Raw genomic sequence first — 25,632 nt, forward strand, 5'->3', positions numbered from 1 at the left:
CTAATCACAGGACTCCAAGAGCTGGAGATTTAAGAAAAATATCAAATATTGCAAAATTTAGGATAAAATAATGAGAGGTGGCAACACTGATGACCCAGCAGAAGAGCTGAAATGTTGACACTTTTGCACCCCTGGTTTCAGAGTTCATGTTGGCAGGGGAGGGGGCAGCTAAGGGTAGGGAGGAAGATCATTGAAAAAATAATCTGTAAGGCACAGTAGGTTATGTCTTGGGACTCTTACTGGAGCTGGTTAGACTGTCAGGTCTCTGAGTTTGTGTGTTTGATTCAAACAAATTTTACAGCTCTGTCCTTTTAAGACTTGTGTGGCTGGTGCAAGATATTGCAAAGCCACAGGAAAGCTTTGATTGGGGCACCTTTTAGCACATGCCTATGATTCCATTTGAGTCACTACAATAAAAATAATGTTTTGACTTCCAGGCTAGAAACTACCTTTAGCTAAAGATCTGGCTTGAGGTGGGGGTTTCAACTTGAATAGCATCTCTAACCAACCTTCAAAGTGAGAAAATTACATTTTTAGGTTGGATAGGATTATAGTAACAGCCTCTTTGCAGCCTGTATTTTCACAGAAGTCAAGCAAACTTTTTCATATATGCTCCTTGGGTTGACTAGAGCTTAAGGGCTTGGAGTTGCTTACGCATCTTGTGCCTTTTCATGCTGATCGTGAAATAAGGCTAGGCCAGAAAGACTGTTGTTTCCTTTCTGCTACACAATGGGTAAATAATTTACAATGGAAAATTTAATTTGCTATTTACACCTGATTTATAAAGAAAGACGAGTGCCTAGCTAGATACATATGACCTGCATCTTTCAAACCTGCCCTTCCTTGCTTGTCTGAGATTACTAAGGGCTTGGCAGAGCTAAAACTGGGACTGTGACTAGGACAAGAATTAATAAGCGTATGTCTAACCGGTATATAATAAATACATTACTGTTAGTATGAACTGGTTATTTGTTGATGGTTTATGGCGGGCTCAGCCCTGTATGGATCATGGAGGAAGGAAAGCCAATGACCCCATTTGTTCATCATGTCTTTTTGGACACTGCTATAATGTTTATGCATGCGTGTGTTAGAAGACTTGGGCAATTTGAAAGGTTCAACGGTGAGGTGCCGGGGAGGGGGGCCCATGGCTTGCTTAGAAACTGGCTGATTTCGGCAAGATTCTCTTTGCCCTCTTGGCAATTATTTACATTTTCCCCACCACCATGGGGGTAACTCTGTGGTGAATTAATTAGCTGATTGAGAAATCCCAACTAAATTCTCCCCGCTGCTAAAACTCTGTCCTCACTGTAACTGTCATGCCCCTCCCCTGCCTCTCACCTCTGCAGCCTGTCAAAAATATCCTGCTCAAGTCATCTTCCTCGCCATCTTCTCCTCAGCTCTGTGAGTTCCTCTGTTGGCTTCCCATCTGTTACTGCATCAAATTCAACCTCCATGTGCTCACCTACAGGCCCTTCCTAATCTTCCTCCCAGGTGCATTTCTTCCTGTTTTCCTGTATTCCATCTTCTGCCCAAATGCACCATCTCATTATTTCACCGTATTCCTCCCTCAGTTTCCCTTCTTCGCTCTTGAATCTGGGCCTTGTACCCTGCTGCCTTCTGTCACCTGGATCATTCTCCTTTCCCTCATTTACTGGGCCCGTTCTCTGCCCGTGCCCCACTCCCTTCAAATCCATTTCTCGATCCAACCAGCGAACCAAATTTGGTGATAAATCCTGGTCACGTGCCACCTGAGACACGTGGCGCATACGCTAAGCAGCAGCAATCTCTCCTGCCTTCTCACCATTGCTAACCTCCATGCCGTCCCTCTCCTGAACTCTTCTCCTGTGCCTTGCCTTCCATTTCCCTTGCTTTAGTTACATTGCAAACACCTTGGAGCAACTCTATTTCCCTATTGGCCAGATCATTGCTGACCCCTGTGCATGTGTAGGCGTGGGGGGAGGAGGGAAACACAAGGCGTCCTCAGGGGTGGCTGCAGTGCTTGAGGTCGGGGAGACCAGGGGCTGCTCCCACCAGGCATCCATGGGGGTCGCACATTGCTTCAAAGGTGGTGGGGCCTCAGGCAAAGTCCATTGGAGTCAATGAGAGTCTTCACACTGACTTTAACGTGCTTTGGATTATGCCCTTGAGGAGGGGTGGAGGCCACTCCTCCTTCCCCAGCTGGCAGGGTGGCCTGGACACAGTTGGGGAAGGCTGTCCCATCCTGAGGTCAGACGCATGGCGGAGCCCTACGAGTGGGATATTCCAAAGTGCGCAGTTCCTGGACCTAACGCTGCTCCCATTGAAGTCAGTGGTACAACTCCCGCTAAAGCCAACGGGAGCAACGTCGGTCTTTTGAAAAATCTCTTCCCGGGTGTTTCTGATGGCACGTGAACAACCTCTCCTGCTGCGCCTCCAGGAGGATACAACTCCGCAGGATCCCTTGGGAAAGGTGAACCTACCCCCTTGCCAATGCGTCAGGAGCCAGCTCGGCCTCCAGGCCTCTTTGGTTCCTGGCGTCTGCTGAGACTTCCAGTAAAGATGGCAGTGTCTATTCAATAGGAACTACCGCTATGTATAGGGTACTTAGGGCAGCCCCCTGTTGCCATCATATCAGTAGAGCCCTGCAAATCTGCGGACCGCAGATGGATGTGGATCCAAATTTTGTATCCGCGCAGGGCTCTGAGTAGCTGAGCACCTCCCAATCTTAATATATTTAGCCTCACGGCACCCCTGTGTGGTCAGAAGATGTTGCTACTTTACAGCTGGGTAACTCCGTGATAATTCATCCAACCTCAGAGTAAATCTGTAGAAGAGCAGGGAACAGAACCCTAATCTCCTATGTCCTAGGCTAGTACCCTAGCCACTGGGGCAGTTTTCACATGCATAGTGCCTCACCAGTTCGTTATACATATACCACTTTCCAGCCAACTAACAGCAATAACCATCAGCCAGCTTGGATTGGATTCAGAGCACTGAGCTAGAGCTGAAAGGCTCCAGTTTCTGTTATCAGTGCCCTGAGCCCTCCAGCCCCCACAGCCAACAGCCGTTTCATAAAAGGACGTAAATACCTTTCGTGGTTCAGGCGACATCCCAGGCCACTCCGGCGTTGCTCTGATGGTTTATTATAATGCTAACAAAATCCTTCAACATATTTAATTCACAGTTACTTATTATTTATTCTCTCCGTATGTGTAGTGTGTGTTTGTGTTCTGCATGTGTATTTATATAAATTCTTATTTATCAGCTTCATAAAATATCCCTTCTGAGAGGGGCCGTGTGAGGATGACCCAGATGCACAAGAGGAAATGTTTCATATCTCAAGGAGTGCCTTATGTGCACCCTAGACAACCCCTCCCCCTGGTGTGCCATACATAGAACTTAATGGTTTTAAAAATTAGAGCATCTGCATGGCTTAGAATTTATTGACGTACTGTGCATAACAAGTGGAATTTAAAATATAATTAGCTGAGCTGCATCGTGTCAATTCACAAAAGTTTGACTTTGTCTGGTATTGTCATGGGCCTGACTTCGGAAGTGGAATGTTTTAATGGGGCTTCTGGACTTTTTGGGGGGTTCTCCAGGGCTGGATTTTGTATCTCAGATTTATGGAAAAATAGAAAGACCCTCTGTTACCACGGGACGGTGCTCAACATCCTGCAGGTATCCCTGAGAAGAAGGCGGTTGGAGGACAGCTGCACTATCTACAGCTCTCTGCAGAAGCTGCTAATGGAGGAGGTGGACAATCTCTCTCCCACCTGTGTCCAAGCTCAACAGGTTACTTTCTGGTACGTCCAGAGTTGCCACAGTTGTACACTGGATTGGCTTCTCCTTGCTATGACTGTGGGTTAGCGTTTCAAGCAATACCTCATGTGGTGGAAGAGCGTCCAAGTGGACATCTGGAAGGCAGTTTCCAATGCCTAGCCTCCCTTGATGGAGAGGCTATCCTCTGATTACGGAACTAGGACACTGAGCGCTGCATATGAGAAGAAACTGTGTCCAGTCTCAGAGACGCATAGGCCCCAATTCAGCCGCTTACTTAAACTTACGCAGTCTGGCACAGTGGTGAGAGCACTAGGCTGGGAGTAAAGAGATCTGGATTTTATTCTTGGCTTTGGCCCTTGGCCGGTCAGGTAACCTTGCATAAGTCACTTGATCTTGCTGTGCCGTAGTTTCGACAGCTATAAAATGGGGAGAATGATGCTGACCTCCTTTGTGAAGTGTTTTGAGATCTGTGGATGAAAAGCCCTGTGTAAGAGCTAAGAATTATTATCTTGAAGTCAATGAGACTTAGGCATGTGCCTAAAGACATATGCCTGCTTTAGTACTTTGCTGGATCAGGGCTACAACCTGCAAACTTTGTCAAGTTACAGAGATTGGTGGAGAAAGGCAGTAGATGAAACCCTGATTACTATTATTATTTGTATTACCACAATGCATAGGAACCCTAGTCACGGACAAGGACTGCATTGTGCTAGGCTCTGTACAAAGAACAAAAAGACAGCTCCTTCCCCCAGGGGCTTACATGCATAGTCAAGTGAGTGGTACTGCAATGCCTGGCACTGCAGGGCTGTTATTAATTTTGCTGTCAATGTGTGTCTCTGCCCCACAATTTCTCTGAGGCAAGGGGAAGGAGGAGGAGAAAGATTTGACTTATACATTTATAAGGTGCCATGCATTTGCCGTTCCATGCTTGTCTAATTTAGATTGTAGAGCTTACAACCTAAATCAGACAAGAAAAGCATCTGAATGGAACAGACAACCGAAGGGATAGGAAAAAAAGGGACAAGGGTTAAAATCAATACAAATAATATAAGGACAGTATCTGAATACAATGGATCTGGACAGATGTAACTGAGGGCAGAAACTGGCCTGTAGAATCTTTATTACTCCTGATGACTCGTGGGCTAGAAAGAACCCAGCTTGACTCTCAGATCCCAGATTGAATTTGCAGCACTGGCAATTAGAAAAATGTTTTTTAATTGTCAGTTGAGCTAATCATGAGAGACAATAAATATAGAATCCCATTTTTACAAGTCAATTTTCAGAACAGGCATTGACTTTAAGATGGAATTTGTTTCTATTTATAAAATTCTGAGTGAACACACTTGTTCAGAGCCCAGAGGATGCTGTCCCCTTCCAGCACCACTTCCCTTGGTTTCCTACCATCTGGGACAAAATTTTCAGCAGAAAAAAAAGATTTTTCTGCCATGTTAAAAAAAATGGAGCTGACCCTGGAAGCAAGAGAAAATGTGATTTAAGCATTGATTCAACTCTTTGTAGAGAACCAGCAAAGCAGAGCACATCTACCTAAGGCAATGTAATATCTTTCCTTTTGATAAAGCTGTCTCATTAAATTCCTCCCCTGAAGAATCCTCACCTATGCCTTTCTGTCTGCCTGTGCCTTTTGGCAGCTATGCGTGTGGAATGAGAGAATACAGGATGGTATGGCCCAAAAATAAATAAATAAAGGTGGGGCCAAAATGTCCCCAGCAGGGGGCAGCGTGGAGCCATATGACTCCAAGGGGAGCTCAGAGAAGGATTGTGTCTGCCAGAGGTGCAGTCCCTCCCTGAACATCCAAGTATGCAGCTAAACTGTGCATGTTGCCTGTCCTTTAGGCCTGCACCCTCAGTTGTGGCCAGTGTGATCTGCTGGGTGGCGTGGGGTGGGGAGAACAGAACTATGGCTCCACTGCCTCCCAGCCCTCTCTGCCCCCTTTGGGGTGCCATGCACCCCAAAGCACACACTGAGAGTGTTGTCGCTGCGCTCAGTCTTTTACCCGTGGATGGCATTCTTCATCAGCACACATGCTTCAATTAATTAAACCCTCACCACACCCCTGTGAAATCACTAAGTACTATTATTTATTATACCCATTTCATTGGGGAGTAAACCGAGCCAAATTGATGTTCAGTGTTTTGCCTCAAGTTATAGACAGTCAGTGACCAAAACCCCTAGGGAACAAAAATCCAGGAGTCCTGAGTACAAGAACCCTGCTGTACATCCTAGACAATATTTATTCTTAAATCCTTCTTTATCGGGAGGGATTGGGAGTAATTTATTTGGACTCTGAGGAAATGTTTTTTTAAGGACCATTCCATATGGATAGTGATATCTGGGGGAATAGCTGTGGTGACTAATAGTGAGGTTCGCTCTTCTGAGATAAGCCTTTTTAAAGTAATTTAATTGCCTGATGATCTTACCAAGGTTCTTTCTTAAGAGGATACAACATGCAAAGCAAAGAGTGGTATATTGTGTGTCCAGGACACCCATACTGTACCGCTGCACCCACAGGGGTATCCCAGGACAATTCTTCTAACTGCTTGCTTCATGATGCCAAGACCTTTGCGAAAAGAAAAAGTTATATGCTGGGTACATCAGACTAGGGTCTGACTATCATCAGCAAGACAGGCCAAGGTTTTCTTAAGAGTTTAGATACCATGGTGATGGGTGTAGTAAGAGAACCTGAATAGAACAGATTGCTGATCGGTCTAAGGTAGGTTTGCTCTGGACCCTTTTGGAGTTAGCTCAGGGTGGAGATAATGCCTACATACTGTGTACCCTCTGGAATACTTCGCTGGGCCCAAGCCTGTGTTCTGCTGAGCCATTACAACCAACAAGGATTAGAGGAGAAACACTTTCCCCTTGTATCTCCTGCTCTAGGAGAAGATGAATGGGCACTGAAATAGCCTCACTTAAGGGCATATCTCATTACTCCATTAAGTCAACAACCACTTGAGTGCCCAAGGATTTCAATCAAAGCTAGATGTTGAAAAGGGGACAAAGAGTGCCAAAGTTAGCTGATTTCCACTTACCTCCAGAGGCTGTTCAGCACAACTCTCCTCACCGCCTGAAGTGAGAGTCGAGACAGAGGAGTGCTGCCCTCGGCCACCAAAGTGACTGGTCAGGAGCTTGTTTAGACACTGGGGCCATATGAAAGACGGGTCTGCTATGTAAAGGAAGGCTGTGGCTAGCTGGCCTGAAAATCAGAGAAGGGAATTATCCAAGCCCTTCTTGGATACTTAGCTCTGACATGCAGCAAAAGGGGAGATAGAATTGTTCCTGTCAGTGGCATTATCCGTGTTAAATTTTGCAGAGCAGCCTGTTTGGATGTTAATGCTGCTAGAGGCAGGGAACAGCTAGCAGGCCTCTGGGGAGAAGACAGCTCCGACGTTTTGCACGTGAATTCAGGTGGTCGGCTCTCCTGGCCTAGGCTGAGTGGTGGGGGAGGAAGTATTACAAATTACAGATTTCTGCTCCTTCCTTTTTTATGTAAGAATAAATGAACAGTCGTTCACAGTTCCCGAGACTACTTACAACTCATCACTTTAGTAAAAACAGTGATAGCAATCATAACCTTTTTAGCAAGGCAGAATGGTCTTAGTCAATGTGGTTGTCTGGAACTCAGGAAATTAGGATGCCTGCCTCTGCTACAAACCTCCTGTGTTACCTTGGGCAAGTCACTTAGGCTCAGGTCCTCAATGGTATTTAGGATCATAATTTTCATTGAAACCAATAGGTGTTAGGAGCCTAAATAACTTTGAGGATCTGGCCCTTGCTGTCTCTGTGCCTCAGTTCCCCATCTGTAAAATTAAGCTAATAATGCTTCCTTTGTCAGTGTATGTCTTTGCACAGTGCCTAGCACAATGAAGCCCTGATCCCAGGCTATTTTCTCTGCAAAATGTAGTTCTGTTTTTACATCAGGATAGCGATCTGAATGGAAAATGCTAATGGAGGAAAGGCATGGCTAGTTTTGACCTTAACCTAGAGGTTAACACTGCCCTCTCCATTCCCTTTGGGGGTTTACCGTGACTATCTACATTGAAGTAAAAACTACTGTGCTCTGGCTCCACTCAGATTGTACATCACGGTAGTTATCTTGAGGAAAAAACACACCTTTTCTTTTTTTTTTACTGTGAAAACATAGCCTCGGTTGGGGCCTGTTGTGTATAGGAATACTTGTGAGCCCTCTGGTTTTGCTCCCCGTTTTATGTTTTAGAAGCCGCCAGAAGCCAGTCACAGCAGCAGTATATGTGTATAAGTAGGCATAGACGCTAAATCCATAGGTGCTCCGGGGCTGGAGCACCACAAAAAAAAAATAGTGGGTGCTCAGTGCCCACCATCCACCTGCTGATCACCTGATCGGCAGCGGGTGGGAAGCGCTGGGGGGAGGAGTGGGAAAAGGTGGGGAAGGGTCGGAGCCTTGGGGGAAGGGGCGGAGTTGGGGGAGGCCTCGTCAACGAGCACCCACCCACAAAGAAGAAAGTTGGCGCCTGCATAAGTAGGCTTTGCAAGTTTGTGTATCATTAGTAAACTTGGTTATTTGGGACCCAACTTGTGTGTGGTCTCTTCACGTGTCTGTTGTTTAAAGAGCAAAAGGCGCAGCAGGACCTGTAGGCACTCCTGTAATACAAAAAAACTCTGCCCCACCTCGCCAACATCCCAGTGACGCTTTGGAAATATGAAAGGAAAAGTTGACTTCTGCGCTCGCCGTAGGGGAAAAGGTCTTGAAGTCCCAAGCTTAAGAGAGGAAGAAGGAGAGCATCAGCATGGGCATTTCAGACGAATAGCGGGGGAAATGGGGGATCTGGCAGAAGACTGCCTGGGAGGTGACAAGGCATTCATTAAAAATACGTATAAAAAGATGTAGTACAAGGATCTGGTGACAAACCAACAAAGCTCTTTTATTCCTCATTGTTTATATTGTCACTGGCTCCCCACCACAGAATGACACTATAACCTTGTACTTCATGGTTCATTACCTATTATTCTATTTATTAATGCGTTCTTGGGTCCTGGTGATGTGACAAATCATCCACGCTTTTATCTTATGGTTTAATAGGATTTTTATGAACCCCCTCAATGTTTACATAACCTTGCAATTCACAGTTATCTATCATTTATCCTCTACTTTATAGGCACTCAATAGAGCTGTTACAGTGAAGGTTCTTTCAGCCTGCACATTATAACAGTAGTCTATTGCAGATTAATATTTTCCAGTTCTTATAATGAGTGGTTCATTGAAATCAAATTCAGTGAGTCTTTGAAGATGCACATGCACTTAAGTAAATGGGAGCTGCAATGTACAGTATGTGAATCCCAAGCCAGGATTCGATACGATGAGCAATTTGGGCTGGGATAGGTAACCAACCAAGATTCCGCACGCAAATATAATTCTTTCCTTTTTCCTTGGTTTTAAAACTTTGAAGGGCCAGATCCTCAGCTGGTATAAATGGGCATATCTCCATTGCCTTCGATGGAGCTGCATTGATTTACCAGCTTAAGGTGTCTCAGATAGTGAGACAGCAGACTGGGATGGGCTTTATACAGGTGCACTGTGGTGCACCACTCCCATCATCTATGCATGTTGTGGGTTCAAGTCCTACCTGAGCTCCTCCTCCTTCTTGTAGACATTGTCTTGACAGTAGGGGAAAGGGTTTTTCCTCTTCAGTGGAGCACGCACAAACAGGGGGTAGGGAGGTGTTCTCCCCAAGACAAGACAGATTTGGGGGGAGCGGCATACTACAGCTATGAGCATGGTATAAGACCCTATGTAGAAAGAATAGCATTCTCTTTGGATGACGGGTTTGCTCCCGATTCTGGAGCTGGACACAGTTGCTGGATGGGAACCCTTTCCCACAAGACTATATATAGTTGTGGGATGGGTTCAGAAATGACCTGTGATACTGATAGTGGGGAGGACCGAGTGAGGGCAGCCGGCTTCAGCAGTGTTACTGAGCATGCTCAGTCTATGTGAGCATGCTCAGTACTATCCAAGCAGCAAATGTGGGGATGGGGGAGGGGGGGCTCCATGGCACAGGTAGCCATCCCGAGTCCTTACCCAGGATTTTGCATGGGACTATACTTGAGTGGCTAGCCCACACCATCACCTGCACTGCTGCAGCTACACTTCTATTTTGAATGTCCTACCTTAGTCAAAGCTAGCATCTATACATCTACTGGAACTGGAAATTACATCTCCAGCTGCAGCGTAGACATACCCCATGGCATGGTGCAAACTCTCCTGCTGTTTGCCGCAGCTCCCCCGAGAATCTACAGGAGCAGCCACATAAAAAATCTTCATCGGACCAGGTGTGAAAGTGTGCAAGGGCATGGCCAGTGGGACCCCCTGCCCAAGTCCCCCTGGGTAGCAGCTGTGGAGGCTACTCAATCCATTGGGGAGCAGTGTCAGGCTCTGTCCTCTCAGACTCCTGGGCGTTACCCATGTGTTATCAGTCTCTGTTTGTATTATGGTCGCATTTACAGGCCCCCACTGAGATCCGGGTCCCATTGTGCTAGGTGCTGTGTATACACAAAGTAAATGAGAATCTGTCTCCCAAGAGCTGACAATGTAAATAGGCAGGAAAAGAAGTGATTTGGCATAACTCATAGAACAGCACGTGGCAGTGCCAGGAATAGAATGGAGGTCTCCCAAGTCCTTGTCCAGCACCCTACCCACTGGACCATACTACCTCCTCATCCGTTTATTTGAACTTCACACAAGAATAGAGCATCAGCGCATAGTCAGGATTTGCCTATGTAAATTTGCTTAAACAGCCTCTGTAGAATAGATGCCTCCAATTGCTGGATAGCTGCATAAAACAGAGGCAGAAAATTATCTAAATATGACGTCAAACATGTATTAACAATATGCATGAGTTAAACAGAAGACATCGTTTATGATTTTGTTCAGAATCCCTTCAAAATGAGTCAGTACCAAGATGTGATCATGGATTATGTGTTAGTCCCACGGAAAGCCAACCACAATTGATGGTTTAATAAACTGGCTGTATGCAATACTAACAACAAAGCCATGAGGGAATTAATGTATTTACAAACCCTAATTAGTAGTTTGTTACTGTGATACCAAATTTAAACAAATCTGTAGCAGCACTGACCATCTGGGTTAGAAATCTCCATTTTGAATTTAATTAGAAAATAGTTGCGACAGCAAACTGGTCTTATTAGTTAGCTAATGATCAGCTCTACACTAATTGAAATGAAGAACTCTATCCTGCAGGTTTGTGAAATGTTTTAGATCAAAAGCCGTGCTATCCTTTGGGGCTTAGGAAAGCACAACAATTGATTAAATGAAATACAAAAAGACATTTTATCAAATAAAATGCAAATGACCAAACTTTAAAAGTGTGTGACACAAATCTGGCAATTAGAGAGAGGGTGAGGTTCATCCATTTCTATTCTAGTTTTTAACTTACACTTAAAACTACTTAGAGCCTATGCAAAGTAGAAACCAGGAAAGCTACAATATGTGAACGCAATTTCAACTTGAAGTTTCTGGCCCTTGTCAACCTGAAAACCACGGGCTCAACTGGGAGACGTGTATTAAGCTCATATTTTGCTGTAGCTCAGGGAAGGGGAGGCAAACTTGGCCCTAAGCCACCTTTATGCTTCCTTCAACCTTAGGTCTGACTGCATGACTCAGAGCTGTTCCAAGGCTGTTCTAAATTGCGCTGGCTGGAGAAGGAGCTGACCAATGAGCAGGAGGACTGTGGTCTACAGTATCATTCAAATTTCACTGTCCCAGGATGCACTGCTCGGAAGATTCAGAAGCATTGTTCACTGCTATACATAAATCCTATGGAAGCCTTGATCCAAGTTTGAATAGTGCCTCTCTCTAAGGCCTTGTCTACACTGGCAAGTTTCTGCACAGGAAAGCAGCTTTCTGCATTGTAACTCCCAAGGTGTACACACTGCCAAGCCACTTAGTGCGCAGAGCCTGCGCAGTTGCTGCACTGTAAAAAACCCACCCCGATGAGAGGCGTACAGTTTTCTGTGCCGGGGGTACAGTGCCGTGGTGCCAATATAGACACCCTGGTCAACTACAGCGCTGCGATTGGCCTCCGGGAGGTGTCCCACAATGCCTGTTCTCGCCTCTTTGGTCATCGGTTTGAACTCTACCGCCCTGTCCTCAGGTGACCAACCGTCAGCCTCACCCCGTACATTCCTTTGGAATTTTGAAAGTCCCTTTACTGTTCGCTTGGTGACGCATGCAGTGGTCTCAGCGCATCTTTCCAGGTGGCCAGGCCTGCTCCATGCACCAGGCGATCCCCTGCTTGGAGCAATGCCAAGCTGCTGGACCTCATCAGCATTTGGGGAGAGGAGGCTGTCCAGTCCCAGCTGCGCTCCAGCTATAGGAATTATGATACCTACAGACAGATTTCACGAGGCATGACAGAAAGGGGCCACGAACAGGACACACTGCAGTGCAGGGTCAAAGTGAAGGAGCTGCGGAACGCCTACCACAAGGCACAGAAGGCAAACCGCCGCTCTGGTGCAGCACCCACGAGCTGCCGGTTTTACAAAGAGCTGGACATGATACTCGGTGGCGACCACATCTCCACTGCAAAGGCCACTGTGGATACTTGGGTGGCTCACGTGCCAGTCAAGAGTGGACTGAGCCAGGAGGAGGAAATCTTGGAGGAGGATGTGGAGGGGGAGTGGGAAGGGGAGGGGGACCCAGAGGCAGAGGATGATTCGGAGGTCAGAGATGCATGCAGCCAGGAGCTCTTTTCTACCCCAGAGGAGGCTAGCCAGTCACAACTGTCAGATCTTGGCAAAGCGCAAAAAGGAGAGGAGGCCCCTGGTAAGTGGATTGATTTTGGGAATCACTGAAGTGAGTTGTTGGGGCCAGGAGGGTTGCAGAAAACAGGCTTGTCTCCCATCACATGCCTAGTCTGAGCAACGGAACCAGCTGTTGATGGACTCCCTCACTTCACGGGAATCTGCCTCAGAGATCTCCAGGAAACCCTCATGGAGATACTGGGCAATCCGCTGCTGCGGGTTCTTTGGCAGAGCAGCTTGGTTTCTTGTCCCATTAAGGGTAACTTTCCCGCACCACTTTGCCATCACGGGGGGGATGACCATTGCTGCACACAAGCGAGCTGCATAGGGGCCAAGGCGGAAGCCGCAGGCTTGGAGAAGACCCTCCCTTGATTCCCTGCTCACCCTCAGCAGCGAGAGATCTTCCATAATGATCACTGCCGGTGGAAAGTGTGGGGACAGGAATGATTATCAGCCTCCCCCTACAGTACTGTCTCTCCCCAAGAGTCCTGGAACACTGATTTCCCCTGCCCCTGTGGCTACTCACCATGTTGGGGGCCTTGTGGCTCATGTGTGCTTGCCTGGGGTCACCAGTTAGCGACAGGTGTGAGAGTACTGGCTGTGTTTTAAATCCCTGAATCCATGGTCTGTGTGTTGCAAACAATCCTGCTTCTGTAAAATGTTGCATTTTGGCTTCACAGAGATGACCTTGGGAGCCCAGCCCCCCACTTTATCACCAGCTGAATGGCTGCGCAGAATTAGAAAGCGGCCACGAAGAACTAAGGAGGACTTTCTGCGTGACGTTATGATGCACTCTGCCGCCGAGAAATTGAAGGAGTGGCAGAACAGCAAGAAGAGGAACCGAAAGGAGAATGCGGCACGCCAGAATGAAGCCACGGAGCAGCTCTTAAAGGTTATGGAGCACCAAGCAGACAGACTTCAGGCGATACTAGCTCTGCAAACCGAGCAGCTCCATGCCCATCCTCCCCTGCAGCCTCTGTTGCTAAGCTCTGTCCCATCCGCCCCCCTGACACCGCCAACACACTCTTATCAATCTCCTGGCTCCAGTCTATACCTGCTGCATTCCACTCCTCCCCCGTTACAGTCCAGCACTGCGGACTCCCAGTACCCACTGCACTCAACATCCGTCCCTCTGCAGTTTAGCCCTGCTGAAGTACAGTACCCGTTGCACTGTACTCCAAAGGAGAAGCTTGGAGCCCTGGACATAAACAAATCTTTAACCGTCTTGGGACTCCACCTCCTCCTGAGACCTTCCCTTCCCCGATTCCCCTCAGTGCTGATGTGTTTTTTTGTTTGTCTCTCTCCTCTGGTTGTTTTTTAATAAAAGAATTGTGTTGGTTTGGAAGCAATCTTTATTCTATTCATTGAAAGCAAACAGAGCCCTGCAAAGCAACAGACAATTATCTTAAACCTTCATATTGCATCGTCTACACCAATCACAATCACCTCCTAGCATTACAAGTACTGCACTCCCGAGCATAGCAACAAATGTTAGTGGCTTTCAGCTTCAAATTGCTGCCTCAAGGCATCCCCAATCCTTATGGCTCTGTGCTGTGCCCCTCTAATAACCCTGGTCTCTGGCTGTTCAAATTCAGCCTACAGGCACTGAGCCTCAGTGGTTCAGACCTGAGTGAAGCTTTCACCCTTCCCCTCATAAATATTATGGAGCACACAGCATGCGGCTATAAGCATAGAAATATTGTCATTGGCCAGATCTAGCTTCCCATATAGGCAGCGCCAGCGGACCTTTAAATGGCCAAAAGCACACTCAACAGTCATTCTGCACTTGCTCAGCCTGTTGTTGAACTGCTCCTTGCTGCTGTCAAGGTGCCCCAGGTATGGCTTCATAAGCCACGGTATTAAGGGGTAGGCGGGGTCTCCCAGGATCACAATGGGTATTTCAACTTCCCCTGTGGTGATCTTCTGGTCCGGGAAGAAAGTCCCTGCTTGCAGCTTCCGGAAGAGGCCAGTGTTACGAAAGATGCGTGCATCATGCGCCTTTCCAGACCAGCCTGTGTTAATGTCTGTGAAACACCCACGGTGATCCACAAGCGCCTGGAGAACCATTGAGAAATACCCCTTCCGATTAAAGTACTCGGTGGCTAGGTCGTCTGGTGCCAGAATCGGAATATGCATGCCATCTATTGCCCCTCTGCAGTTAGGGAAACCCATTTGTGCAAAGCCAAAGAGGCAGAGCGCGCAGTACACAAACCATTGACAGATGGTGCCAAATGCGGACGGAAGCACAGGGATTGCTGGGATGCGAAGCAATGCATCACGGGGCATTGGGACAGGACCCAGGATACCCCATGATCCCTTCCGCCTTCCCACAACTCTTAGAGGCAGAAGAGGAAGAGATGCTCTGTGGGATAGCTGCCCAGAGTGCACTGCTCCGAATAGCGCTGCAAGTGTGATCATACTATTGCACAGGCAGCTGACAGTGTGAACACGCAACAGCGGTTTCCCTTCAGCGCTCTCTGAGCGGCGTTGTAACTGCCGGCATTGTAACTCTGCCAGTGTAGACGTACCCTAAGTTAAATGGCCACTGCCCTGTGCTGATTGCCGTTTAAATGCTTGCTATTCTGCTTTTCTAAAGTCATAGGAATATGCACACGCTGTAGGTATTAGTACAGGGATCACAGATTAGTTGTCATATTCCTAGTACATATTTAGAACATCCCTGGTTTTTAAATTGTTTCCATTTTTAATAACTTTACAGTTTTGTTAGCATTGTTTGAAGATAAAACTATCTGTCTTAGGTAGCCTTTCCCACAAAATAAAAACCAGGAGTCACCTGATGAGATTAATAAGCAGCTTCTTGAATACAAACAAGAGGAAGTACTTTTTCACACAGTGCACAATTAACCCGTGGAACTCCTTGCCATAGGATGTAGCGATGGCCAAAAGTAGAACTGGGTTTAAAAAAAGAACTAGATAAGTTCCTGGAAGGTAGATCTATCAATGGTTATAAGCCAAGATGGTCGGTGATGCAACCACACACTTAGGGAAACCCTAACCCTCTGACTGCCAGAAGTTGAGAAAGAAAGATGGAGTTAATCACTTCAGCTGCCCTGTTCTGTATACTCCCCTGAAGGTCTGGTACTGGCCACTGTCGGAGACAGGATACAGGGCTAGATCGACCATTGCTCTGACCCAGAAGGGCCATTCTTACGTTCTTAGGCTATGTCTACACTTGGAGAGTTTTTGCGCTGTCAGTTTCACCGGTGATGGGGAACTGGTGAAAGAAAAGCACTGGTTTGTGTCCTCACTTACTTCCACGAGCGTCAAAGAGTGTTCACATTTGCAGCACTTCCATCGCCAATGAGAACAGCACACTGAGGGCAGCTATCCCACAGTGCAGCTCTCTCCATTTTGACGATAGGTCTTGTGGGAAAGGGGGAGGGTGAGTGCAGGGTCCAAGCAGGGGATCGTTTGCTCTGTGGAGCAGCCATGGTCACTTGGCCAGATGAGTGAGCACTTGCAAACAAAACAGGAAAGGGAGTTTCAAAGTTCCCCGGGGCTTTACAGGGGGAGGGCCGGACATCTGTTTATCGGGTGTCAGAGCAGCAGAGCTGCTGGCCAGAGTGGTCACCCTAGGCACTGTGGGATATCCTCCGGAGGCTAAAAGCTCTGTAAACAGGAAGAACATGTCTTCACTTGCACATCACCGCAAAAGGAGCAGTAAGAACTGTACGCCTCTCGTGGAGGTGGTTGCTTCTGAGTTTCACTGCAAAAAGTCATTGGCAAGTGTAGACACTCCCGCCATTTTTGCACAAAAAAGGAACTTTTTGTGCTTTAAATGGCAAGTGTAGACATGCCTTTACAGAGACAAGGTGGATGAAGTAATATATTTTATTGGACCGACTTCTGTTGGTGAAAGGGACAAGCTTTCAAGCTACAGGGAGCTCTTCTCTGGGAAAGGTACTCAGAGCGTCGCAGGTAAATACCACGTGGGACAGATTGGTCTCAGAATGTGTTAACTCAGGGCTTCTCAGGCTTTTGTACTGGTGACCCCTTTCATACAACAAGCCTCTGAGTGCGACCCCCCCTTATACACTAAAAACACTTTTTTATATATTTAACACCATTATAAATGCTGGAGGCAAAGCGGGGTTTGGGGTGGAGGCTGTCAGCTAGCGATCCCCCCATGTAATAACCTCGTGACCCCCTGAGGGGTCCCGACCCCCAGTTTGAGAACCCCTGGGTTAACTCCTTATGCTAAACTTTCAAGGAGAAGTGGCCCGTTAACACCTCTGCAGTCATAGGACAAAAAAGGGGTTAGTGGGTGCAGTAATGACATGTTTTTAGGCCCCCATCAGCACAGTGTCTGAGCATCTCACAATCTTTAACATATTTACCCATACAGCACCCCTGTGATTAGGGAAGTGCTGTTATCCCCATTTTACAGATGGAGAACTGAGAAACGGAGAGACCACATCAAAGGTCACCCAGGAAATCTGTGATAGAGTAGGGACTTGATGCCAGGCCTACCAAGTCTCAGGGTAGCGTTCTACCCACAGGACCATCCTTCTCAAGTAGGGGAGATGCAAAATTTCCCATCTTCTTTCTTGAAATGTTAATCCTTACCTGTAACGTGAAACAGGGCTGCTCCTCCCAATTATTTTAACAAAGGAGACAAGTTTAGAAAAAAAATTCCAAATCATATTGTTCTTGAATATATGGAGATACAAACACATTGACTGTAAATTAACAGTTTTTTCAATTAAGGTGGAACATAAACCATTGTGATACAAACGAGGCTTGATCCGACACCTGATGAATAGCAACAGAAAGACTCTGATTGATTTATTGGGCGTTGGCCCACATCCATAGGTGGGGCAGGGTCTCTCTTTAAGAGTTTTGTGCTTTGTACAGGTCTGTCGCATCTTATGCTGGGGTTACGTTCCGCAGTCAGCGCGTAAAGCGAAAATCGCGTACAGTCAAAATTACATTGAGTGAAATGGTGGGCGGAATTGCCCGCACTACAGGTACAGTATTAAAATTGTTATTTTTCTCTTTTTTTGTTTGTTTTTGCCGACCGCGTAAAGCTGAAATTGCGCATGTTAAATGCATGTAAGATGCGACAGACCTGTATAGTGCTGAACCTATTGCTGGCATTTGACAACTAATCATAACGGGGAGGCAGATCTGTTTCTTTTTCTGCAAATGTCCCCAGATTCCCAGGGATTGTCTCGAGCTTGCAATCGAACGTTAGATAGCTCTTTAAAACCACAGGCTGCAAGACTTAGTTAATTTTCACTTTGTCCCTTTATAGTTCTCTGCAGGACTCTAGATATCGGGGGACTGAGAAGCTTTCCAGATTAAAACAAAACATATACACTGAAAATAGCAAACAACCAAATTGCTGCCGTTGTAACATGACTTGATATTGAGAAACTCTTTATATATCATAACAGACAATGAAGTTTCGGTAGGGGCTCTAAATCACTTAATGTTGAAAGGAATCCCCAGATGGCTTTATCAAGTCACTGTGTAAAATTGTTAGAGATCTCCACCAGCTAATAAATTTGATTTGGGGTTTGTTTTGCTGGCATTTGTTCAAACCCTCCGAGAACTATAGTTACTGTATTCGAATTCAAAATTGGAATGCCTGGTTTGCTATCCTGTGGGACTGAAAATAAAATTCAGGGCTAGAATATGAATGTTGGTTGGTTTTCTTTTTAAGTCGGTACATTATTATTTGAGGAGATATAACGTAGGATAAAACCATTTATTTTGTTTCAAATATTTTATTGAGTAGTAAAACTAGCTTACATTGTTGCCACATATGGGGATGTGTGCCTGTTACTATGGAAGGGAGATAAATAAAGAAATCACTACCCTAGTCCCACCATTTTTCACTTTATGACTCTGGCCTCCATGCTCCTTGTTCCTTATACCATGCAAAATACAGCAGATGAAAAGACTAGATTGTGCCATTAGATACAGCCCTGTGCATATGCTGCGCTCTGGGTGGCGCTGTGACTAGACACCAGGGGTGGTTGGGTGTGTTTTGTTCTTGTGAAAAACATAAATGAAAAGAAAAACAGTTTTGTTTCTGTCCAAAAAATGTTTAGCTGATGTTTTTCTATGTCCCCCACCCCTGCAATTTAGTAAAAAAATGGAAATTTCTTATGGAACCTTTCAACATTTTTTAAAAGCTGTTTCAGATGAAAATGATCAGCTCTGCTAGCGACACCCGCAATTCTCTCCCCACTCCTCCTTGCTCTGGGAGAGTAGCAGTTTGCTGCGGATCTATATCAGAACCAACCTATGCTCATTGCTGGCTCACCTGTGCTGACCAGAGGCTCTGCCCCTCCCTGATCATCTACTCTGGGGTGGAAGTACGCAGTCGTGTAGTCCCACTTACTCCTATCTGATCTGATTGCCGGGTTCAGGTAGCCCACACAGGGCCAGCACAACCCATTAGGCAACCTAGGCGGTCGCCTAGGGCCCTACAATTTGGGGGGCGGCGACCGCGGCAGTATTTCGGCGGCGGGACCTTCCACCGCCTCTGTGGGGGGCGGCATTTCGGGGCGGGACCTTCCGCCACCTAGGGCGGCAGAAAAGCTGGCGGCGCTCCTGAGCCCCCACGAGGGTTTAAATGGGGGTGTCACTGCTTTGTGCAGGCATCTGGCAAGTCCCAATCTTGGCCTAAGACCAAAGGAATCTGGACTACATAACCAATGTTTCGGGCCATTACTGAGATTTTCAAAGCCCACCGGCGGATTTAGCTGTGCAATGCTCATTCATTGCTGTGGCAGTTTGGTGGCTAAATCCCCTAGGTCGGCTTTGCCAAACTCAACCAGTATCTCCGGGAATATGCAAACTGACCATGATGCTGCCCCTCCCCCACCGACACTGTGCGTTATTTGTCTGCCAAGCTGAGTCTTATGTAGGCAGTTGATTCCATTCCCCCCGTGGGTCTAATTATCATCTCCTATGGCACCTTCCTCCTCTCTAGCCTGCTGGACTCTCCATAACCCCTTTCAGTCTGTCCAAAATGCAGCCACAAAAATCATCCACTTTGTTTCAAGACCTGGAGAGGCAAATCTCCTGGGGGAGGCGGAGAGATAAGCCATGCAGTGCCCGACTTTCCTGACGCTGCACCACAACACTGGAAGCCAGCTGATATTTATCAGCGGCCCCAAGAGCCGTGTGAGGATATTGCCCAGCCTGCAGAACCATGAGCAGCAACTAGGGACAGCTCCAGAAACATGAGGCATCACTGGGTGCATCTCTGAAAGGAAGGTTGGTTTTATGGTTGAGGCACTGGGCTGGCACTCAGGAGATCTGCTTCAAGTCCTGGTTTTTCCATGGACTCACTCTGTTGCCCTGGCAAGTCCCTTAATTTCTCTGTGCCTCAGTTTCCCGTCTGCAAAGTGGGGATAACAGTACTTCTTTTTCTCCCTCCCTTTGACTATCTTGTCTATTTAGACTGTAAATTCTTAGGGACTGTGTGTCTGGACAGTGCCTAGCACATGGAGCCTCTAGGAGATACAATTAACACTTGCTTCAAAATGAGAGAGAATATCACAGAAAGAGGGCTGCTCGAAGACCATGCAATAAAAATGGATTTACTAACATATTCTGATATACTCTGCTGACCCACTGAAACTAGGCTATAAAGGATAGATTTATTAAGGAAGTCAAGTACGAGCTATTACCATTGTAAACTTCCCTTCTACACAGGCTGGACCTAGTGCCTTTTCTGTTTATGCCCTCCGTTTGGGGCCTGGGGAAGACATCGTCACCTCTTTGTTAAAATTTGTAGAAGATAAGAAGCTAAAAGCTCCATTTGTCATGACTTGTGTGGGAAGCATCACCAAAGCAACGCTGAGACTGGCCAACGCCACTGCTTCGAATACTAATCAGGTACCTGACACATGTAGTGATGTCTTAGCAATGCATATGCATAAATTGGTGTGTGCACAGAGCTTTCCTGGAGATGTGTTCCATTCCCGATTAACTCACGGCGAAGTTTAAGGGCCAGATGTTCAGCCGGTGTAAACTGGCATCGCTCCACTCAAGTCGATGTAGCTGAGGATCAGGCCCTCGGTGCAGAGAGGCAAGCAGATCTCTAAATCTGTTCTGTTCTATGTCTAGCCATAGCCCATCAACCATATTTTCTCAGTAAGTGTGTTATCTTTATTGCTGTGTGTTTAATTAAGCATTGAGGTAAATTAGATGGTCCTAGTTCAATATTCAAGGATGTTTCTTAAACTATAAATAGACATTTTGATCATGTGTCTGGGTCCATTAACGAGCTTATGTCAACAATAAAATGTCTTCCTGTTAGTATTTGTAGAAGGGGGGAGCGTCTTCGTGGCCGAGATTGCTGGGCTCTCCCTTCAGAGCTATGATCCAAGTCCATCGGGCCACTGAACAGAGGTACCGGCCAGAAAACCTGCCACCAGCAGTGGCTGCATGGGATGGGCTCTTTCTGTTCCCCTGTAAAGGAAATGCCCTCGGCAACAGTACCCACTGGCTGGCTTCCTGAGATGGGGCCTTAGGCAATACACATTTTTTCACTTTTGGCCCTGACCCAAAGTCCATTCAAGTCAATGAGAGGCTGAAGTTATTATTGTAATTATTCCCGCAGTAGCTAGAGGTCCTAACTGAGATCAGGGTCACGTTGTGCTGAGGGCTGTACAAGCACATCGGAAGAGACAGTCTCCGCCCTGGGGAGTTTGCAATCTAAATAGAGAGACAAAGAACGGGAGGCAACATGGAGGCACAGAGAGGGGAAGTGATTTACCCAGTGGGTCACTTGGGATATGTCCACACTGCAATTAAAAACCCACAGCCGGCCCGAGTCAGCTTGGGTTGGAGCCTGCGTTCTGGGAGCCCACGAGGGGGGAGGGTCCCTGAGCACAGGCTCCAGCCCTAGCCTGAATATCTACTCTGCAATTAAACAGTCCCTTAGCCTGAGCCCCGCTAGCCCAACTCAGCTGGCACGGGCCAGCCGCGGGTTTTTAACTGTGGGGTAGACATACCCTTGCAGAGGGAGTAGAACCCAAAGTGTCTTTATATTATTATTCATAATAAAAATAATAAGAATTGATCATTAAAAATGCTACTTTTTCTAGATTTTTTAAAAAACACAAATTCCCTGCTGTTTATTGTATAAAAGGAGAGATCACAGTGAGTGGGAGTTTGGTATTTTTTTTTAAATCAGTGAGAGCTTACCCTTTCCTTGAATCTAACATATTTGCTCCAGGACTGTGTCACCGTGGGAGTTTTACACTACATGGAACCAAGGAAAAATCAATGTAAAAGTTGGGGATTATACAACAATTGTGCATTATTTCTAAGCTAGGTCTGAGTCATGTGGGCTTCCCCTTTGTCAATACATCTACTGGAAGAGACAAATGTACAAGCCTACTTAAAAGTGGCTAGTGATTTTGAGCGTCTCGGTATTTGAGGGGCCCCACTTGGTGCCCATTAATGGGGCTTGATTTTCAGAAAGTGCTGGGCATCAGTCTGTTAAAAATCAGACCCCTTTGAGGTGAGTCTCAGGTGGAGCACTCAGAAGCAGAAGCACCCAAAATCATTAGTCCATTTCTAAAATTTGAGCGGTGTGTGCACGTGGGTGTATGCATGCACACGTGTACATAATGTCCATGTAGTGGCAACAAACTATTCCAAGACCCCAAGTTTCCCATAAGAGTGCACATTTGTTGAACATCATCTTCCACGTGTTGCTGAAAAGTTCCTTTGTTGGCGAGATAAACAGAGAATATATGTGAATAATGATTAAAAACTTGGTGTTTGAACAAGCTGGGAATGCTCCTTTGTTCCCATCTAAGTTACAGTTGCAATAGAAGCTGTTTACAAGAACGCTAAAGATCGCCAGGTTGGTATTTTAATGATAGTTCTCTGCATTTCCATTCAGGAGACCTGGTATAATTCCCACTCTTTGGCTCTCCTGGCCATGAATGACTAGCAGTACTACACAGACGCTCCTGCGGCAGGGAATGTGTCTTTTGTCCTTTAACTGTGATTCCTTTTGACAATGAAAGAGTTTTTATTGATGTTTTCCAAAGGTTTCCCATCCACCCTCCTCAAAGATGTATAACAGCTGCAAGAAAGAGCCTGGAGGGCAAAAGGGTTTAATGTCCTAGAAAATTCAGGGTTCTGTGGAGTATGCAGAAGATTTTCAAAGGGGTACCTCACAGATTACTCACCTGTCACTTTCCATCCCCCAAAGCACTCAGAAATGACAGACCAATGGCAAAGAGGTGACTACACCCCTGAGGAAGAATGGAATTGTTAAGACGTGGAGACTCCCCGTGTTGCTGGGAGACTTCCAGTAATTCAGTGATGTCTGTGAGGCACTTTGAATTCTTTGTATTGAAGACATTTTGTGATTGCAAATTGTAACGCGTACCTGGAATTATGCCAGGTCTAGGCTTGAGTAATCCAAAGAGTCCGAGTACTTGTCAAGCTGGCAGATCAAAGGAAACCAAGATGCTATGGTGCTTTCCCATGTCACTCCACTTCTGGCAGCTGAATTCCAACATTCTAGTGATTTCCCCCCACAATGATAAGTGGTGCCACAAAAAGAATTCTAACACACTATGCTACTCTCTAGCACTACCACTCCACACATTCCCCCACTCATTCATCTTCCCCAGGGGTGACTTACCTGACTGCTAGTGGAGCTGAAACATGAAGACCTGTATTTTCTAAGCAAAGCCAACAGCGGTGCCTGCTAAATTGCTTACATATCTGTTGCACTCACAAACCGCTATATCTGTATACCACACTACCCATTCGAATGCATGGTTACTCACCTATTGTCTCCCTGTTATGATAATCTGGCCCAAAGTAACTCTCAATACTCTTTTTTAGGTGGTTATTTCAAATGGTTTGAATATATACAAGTAGAGCTTCTGTTAGTTATACTGGCCCGCCTTTCCGGAAGTGACTAGTAAACTGAGGTGTCTCCATTTTTGGATGTCCACTTTGGGGTCTTCTAAAGGGGCCTGGTTCTCAGAGCGAGTGGGTGCTCAGCCATCTCTGGAAACCAGACTGCTTTAAAGTGTCTCAAGTGAGGCACACCAAATCAGTTTTGAACATGTAGGACCTTTTGGTAAAATTTTCAAAAGCAACTAAGTAACATCGGTGATTGAAAGTCAATGAGACTTGGGCTCTTAAGGGCCAGATTTTTTAAGGTATTTAGATGGCTCAAGATGCAAATAAGCACCTACTGGGATTTTCAAAAGCATCTAGGGTCCCGATTCTCAAAAGTATTTAGGCACTTGACTCCTTTGAGGATATGGACCCCTAGGCACCTAAGTCTCATTGATTTCCTATTGATTTCAATGGGAGTTAGGTGCCTAGGTACTTTTGAAAATCCCACTAGGCACTTATTTGCATTTTTGTGTGTCTAAATACCTTTTAAAATCTGGCTCTAAGTGCCTAAGTCATTATTGAACATGGGACTTGGGGGCCCATGTCATTTAGGTGCTTATGAAAAATTTAATCCTTTGTTCCTTAAGATTCTAGAATGAATGTGTGTCAGCCTATTGAGATGTCCTTGATACCGGAATGTGAATAAAGCAATGTACACCATATTGGCAACTGACGTCCAGTTCTGCTGTTTTAATTGTTGTTAGATTATTCATCTAAATGAGAGGTTTGAAATCATCTCCTTGGTGGGAACCCTGAACAAAGCACCTCATCTCCACATCTGCCTGTCTGATAAGGATGGGAAGACTGTCGGAGGGCATGTTATAAGTGACTTGGAAGTCTTCACTACAGCTGAGATAGTGATCGGCGAATGCACGGGCCTGCAGTTCACCCGGGAGATGGATGATCGCACAGGTTTCCCAGAACTTGTCATTAGTTCTCGCTCTGAAAAGGCTTAGTAATTTCTGCCCTGTAAATTATGTGACATGCCTCAAAAAAAGTGGATTAAATAAATGGGGTTGGAGCATGCCTTCCTTTCTCTTAGCTTTTAGCTTATTGATTCAGACATATTTTCACGCAGAGAATAATCAATTCTTCAGTGGGTGGACAGAATAAAATAATTTCAGGCAAACTCTTCAAATGACTTGTCATTAATTTGCCTTTTGCCAGCACTTGTTCACTCCAAACAAGATGTGTTTAGCTTCCTCCAAGTATTAACTGAGTTGTGCCCTGGGGATTTTCTGGGACTGATTGGCCAGGAAGGAGGGGGGCGGTGGGGGCTGGCGAGGGCTAATGAATGCACTATGTTTGCTCATCTTTACAGAGTCACTTATTACCACTAATTGGGAGGGACAGTTCAAACAAGCACAGAGGAGCAGTTGTCACATGAGCGTGACATGGTTTTAAAGAGGCAGTCAGGGACGATTGCACTGCCTGGTCCTGGCCCCTGAACTCTGCAGCATCCTGGCTGGCAGCCTAGCATATCTCCTCCTCAAAGTGGAGCCTTTGTCAGGGAGTGCTATTAGAAGTCAGCAGTCTTAAGAAATCTGGGCAAGACAAGTCATTTCAGGGAGCTATAGACAGACATGCAGCTGTCTGGGACACTTAGAAAGTCAACAGCTGACGGAAGGGGTGGACTTCTGGCTTGGCTCAAATGCATTTAAAGATGTGATCTGAATTAATTTGTGATGCATAGTTTGGGTCTGTTTTCCTAAAGAGTTCCTTTGATTTAAGAGTAGTTGGTGGTAGTAGGAGACTAATATTAATACCGGACATGCTTTGTACATTGTTTCATGACGGTACCTGTTGATTGTTTCCTGTCTGTTGCACTTAACAGAATGCAGAAATGTTAATTTCTGACTCTGTTTGGCTGGAATGACAACTCCCTCCAAACACAGCTAATGTTTCCAAGTTATTTTTGCTTTTAAGTGTTTCCCTTCCAAATAAATTCACTGTGACATTCCCTGATTAAAACCATTTGAATTAATGTGGTACAAACAGATTGTGTCTTTCACATATAAATTTACCTTCAGCTTCAGCATCAATATGTTTTGCTGTTTTTTGCGGGGGAATCTTTGATTAAAAGAATTAACCAGGGGTAAATATATTGGAAATCTTAACACAATTTTGTTTACCTG

At 46.0% G+C, this 25,632-nt stretch overlaps 1 protein-coding gene and 1 long non-coding RNA gene across 2 annotated transcripts in view; both read left to right on the plus strand.

Annotated features, from left to right (window-relative positions):
• Positions 1–25,481, plus strand: part of LOC112061481 (uncharacterized) — a 60,078-nt gene extending 34,597 nt beyond the window's left edge. The window contains exons 3-4 of the mRNA XM_065587271.1: positions 20,273–20,455; positions 24,202–25,481. Of these exons, the coding sequence (XP_065443343.1) occupies positions 20,273–20,455; positions 24,202–24,453 (435 nt within the window). The 3' untranslated portion in view covers positions 24,454–25,481. The remainder of the gene's footprint in view (positions 1–20,272; positions 20,456–24,201) is intronic.
• Positions 1–25,632, plus strand: part of LOC135982574 (uncharacterized) — a 77,394-nt gene that overhangs the window by 46,599 nt on the left and 5,163 nt on the right. The window lies entirely within an intron of this gene.

This window comes from Chrysemys picta, chromosome 3, assembly GCF_011386835.1.
Source record: "Chrysemys picta bellii isolate R12L10 chromosome 3, ASM1138683v2, whole genome shotgun sequence".
NCBI lineage: Eukaryota > Metazoa > Chordata > Testudines > Emydidae > Chrysemys > Chrysemys picta.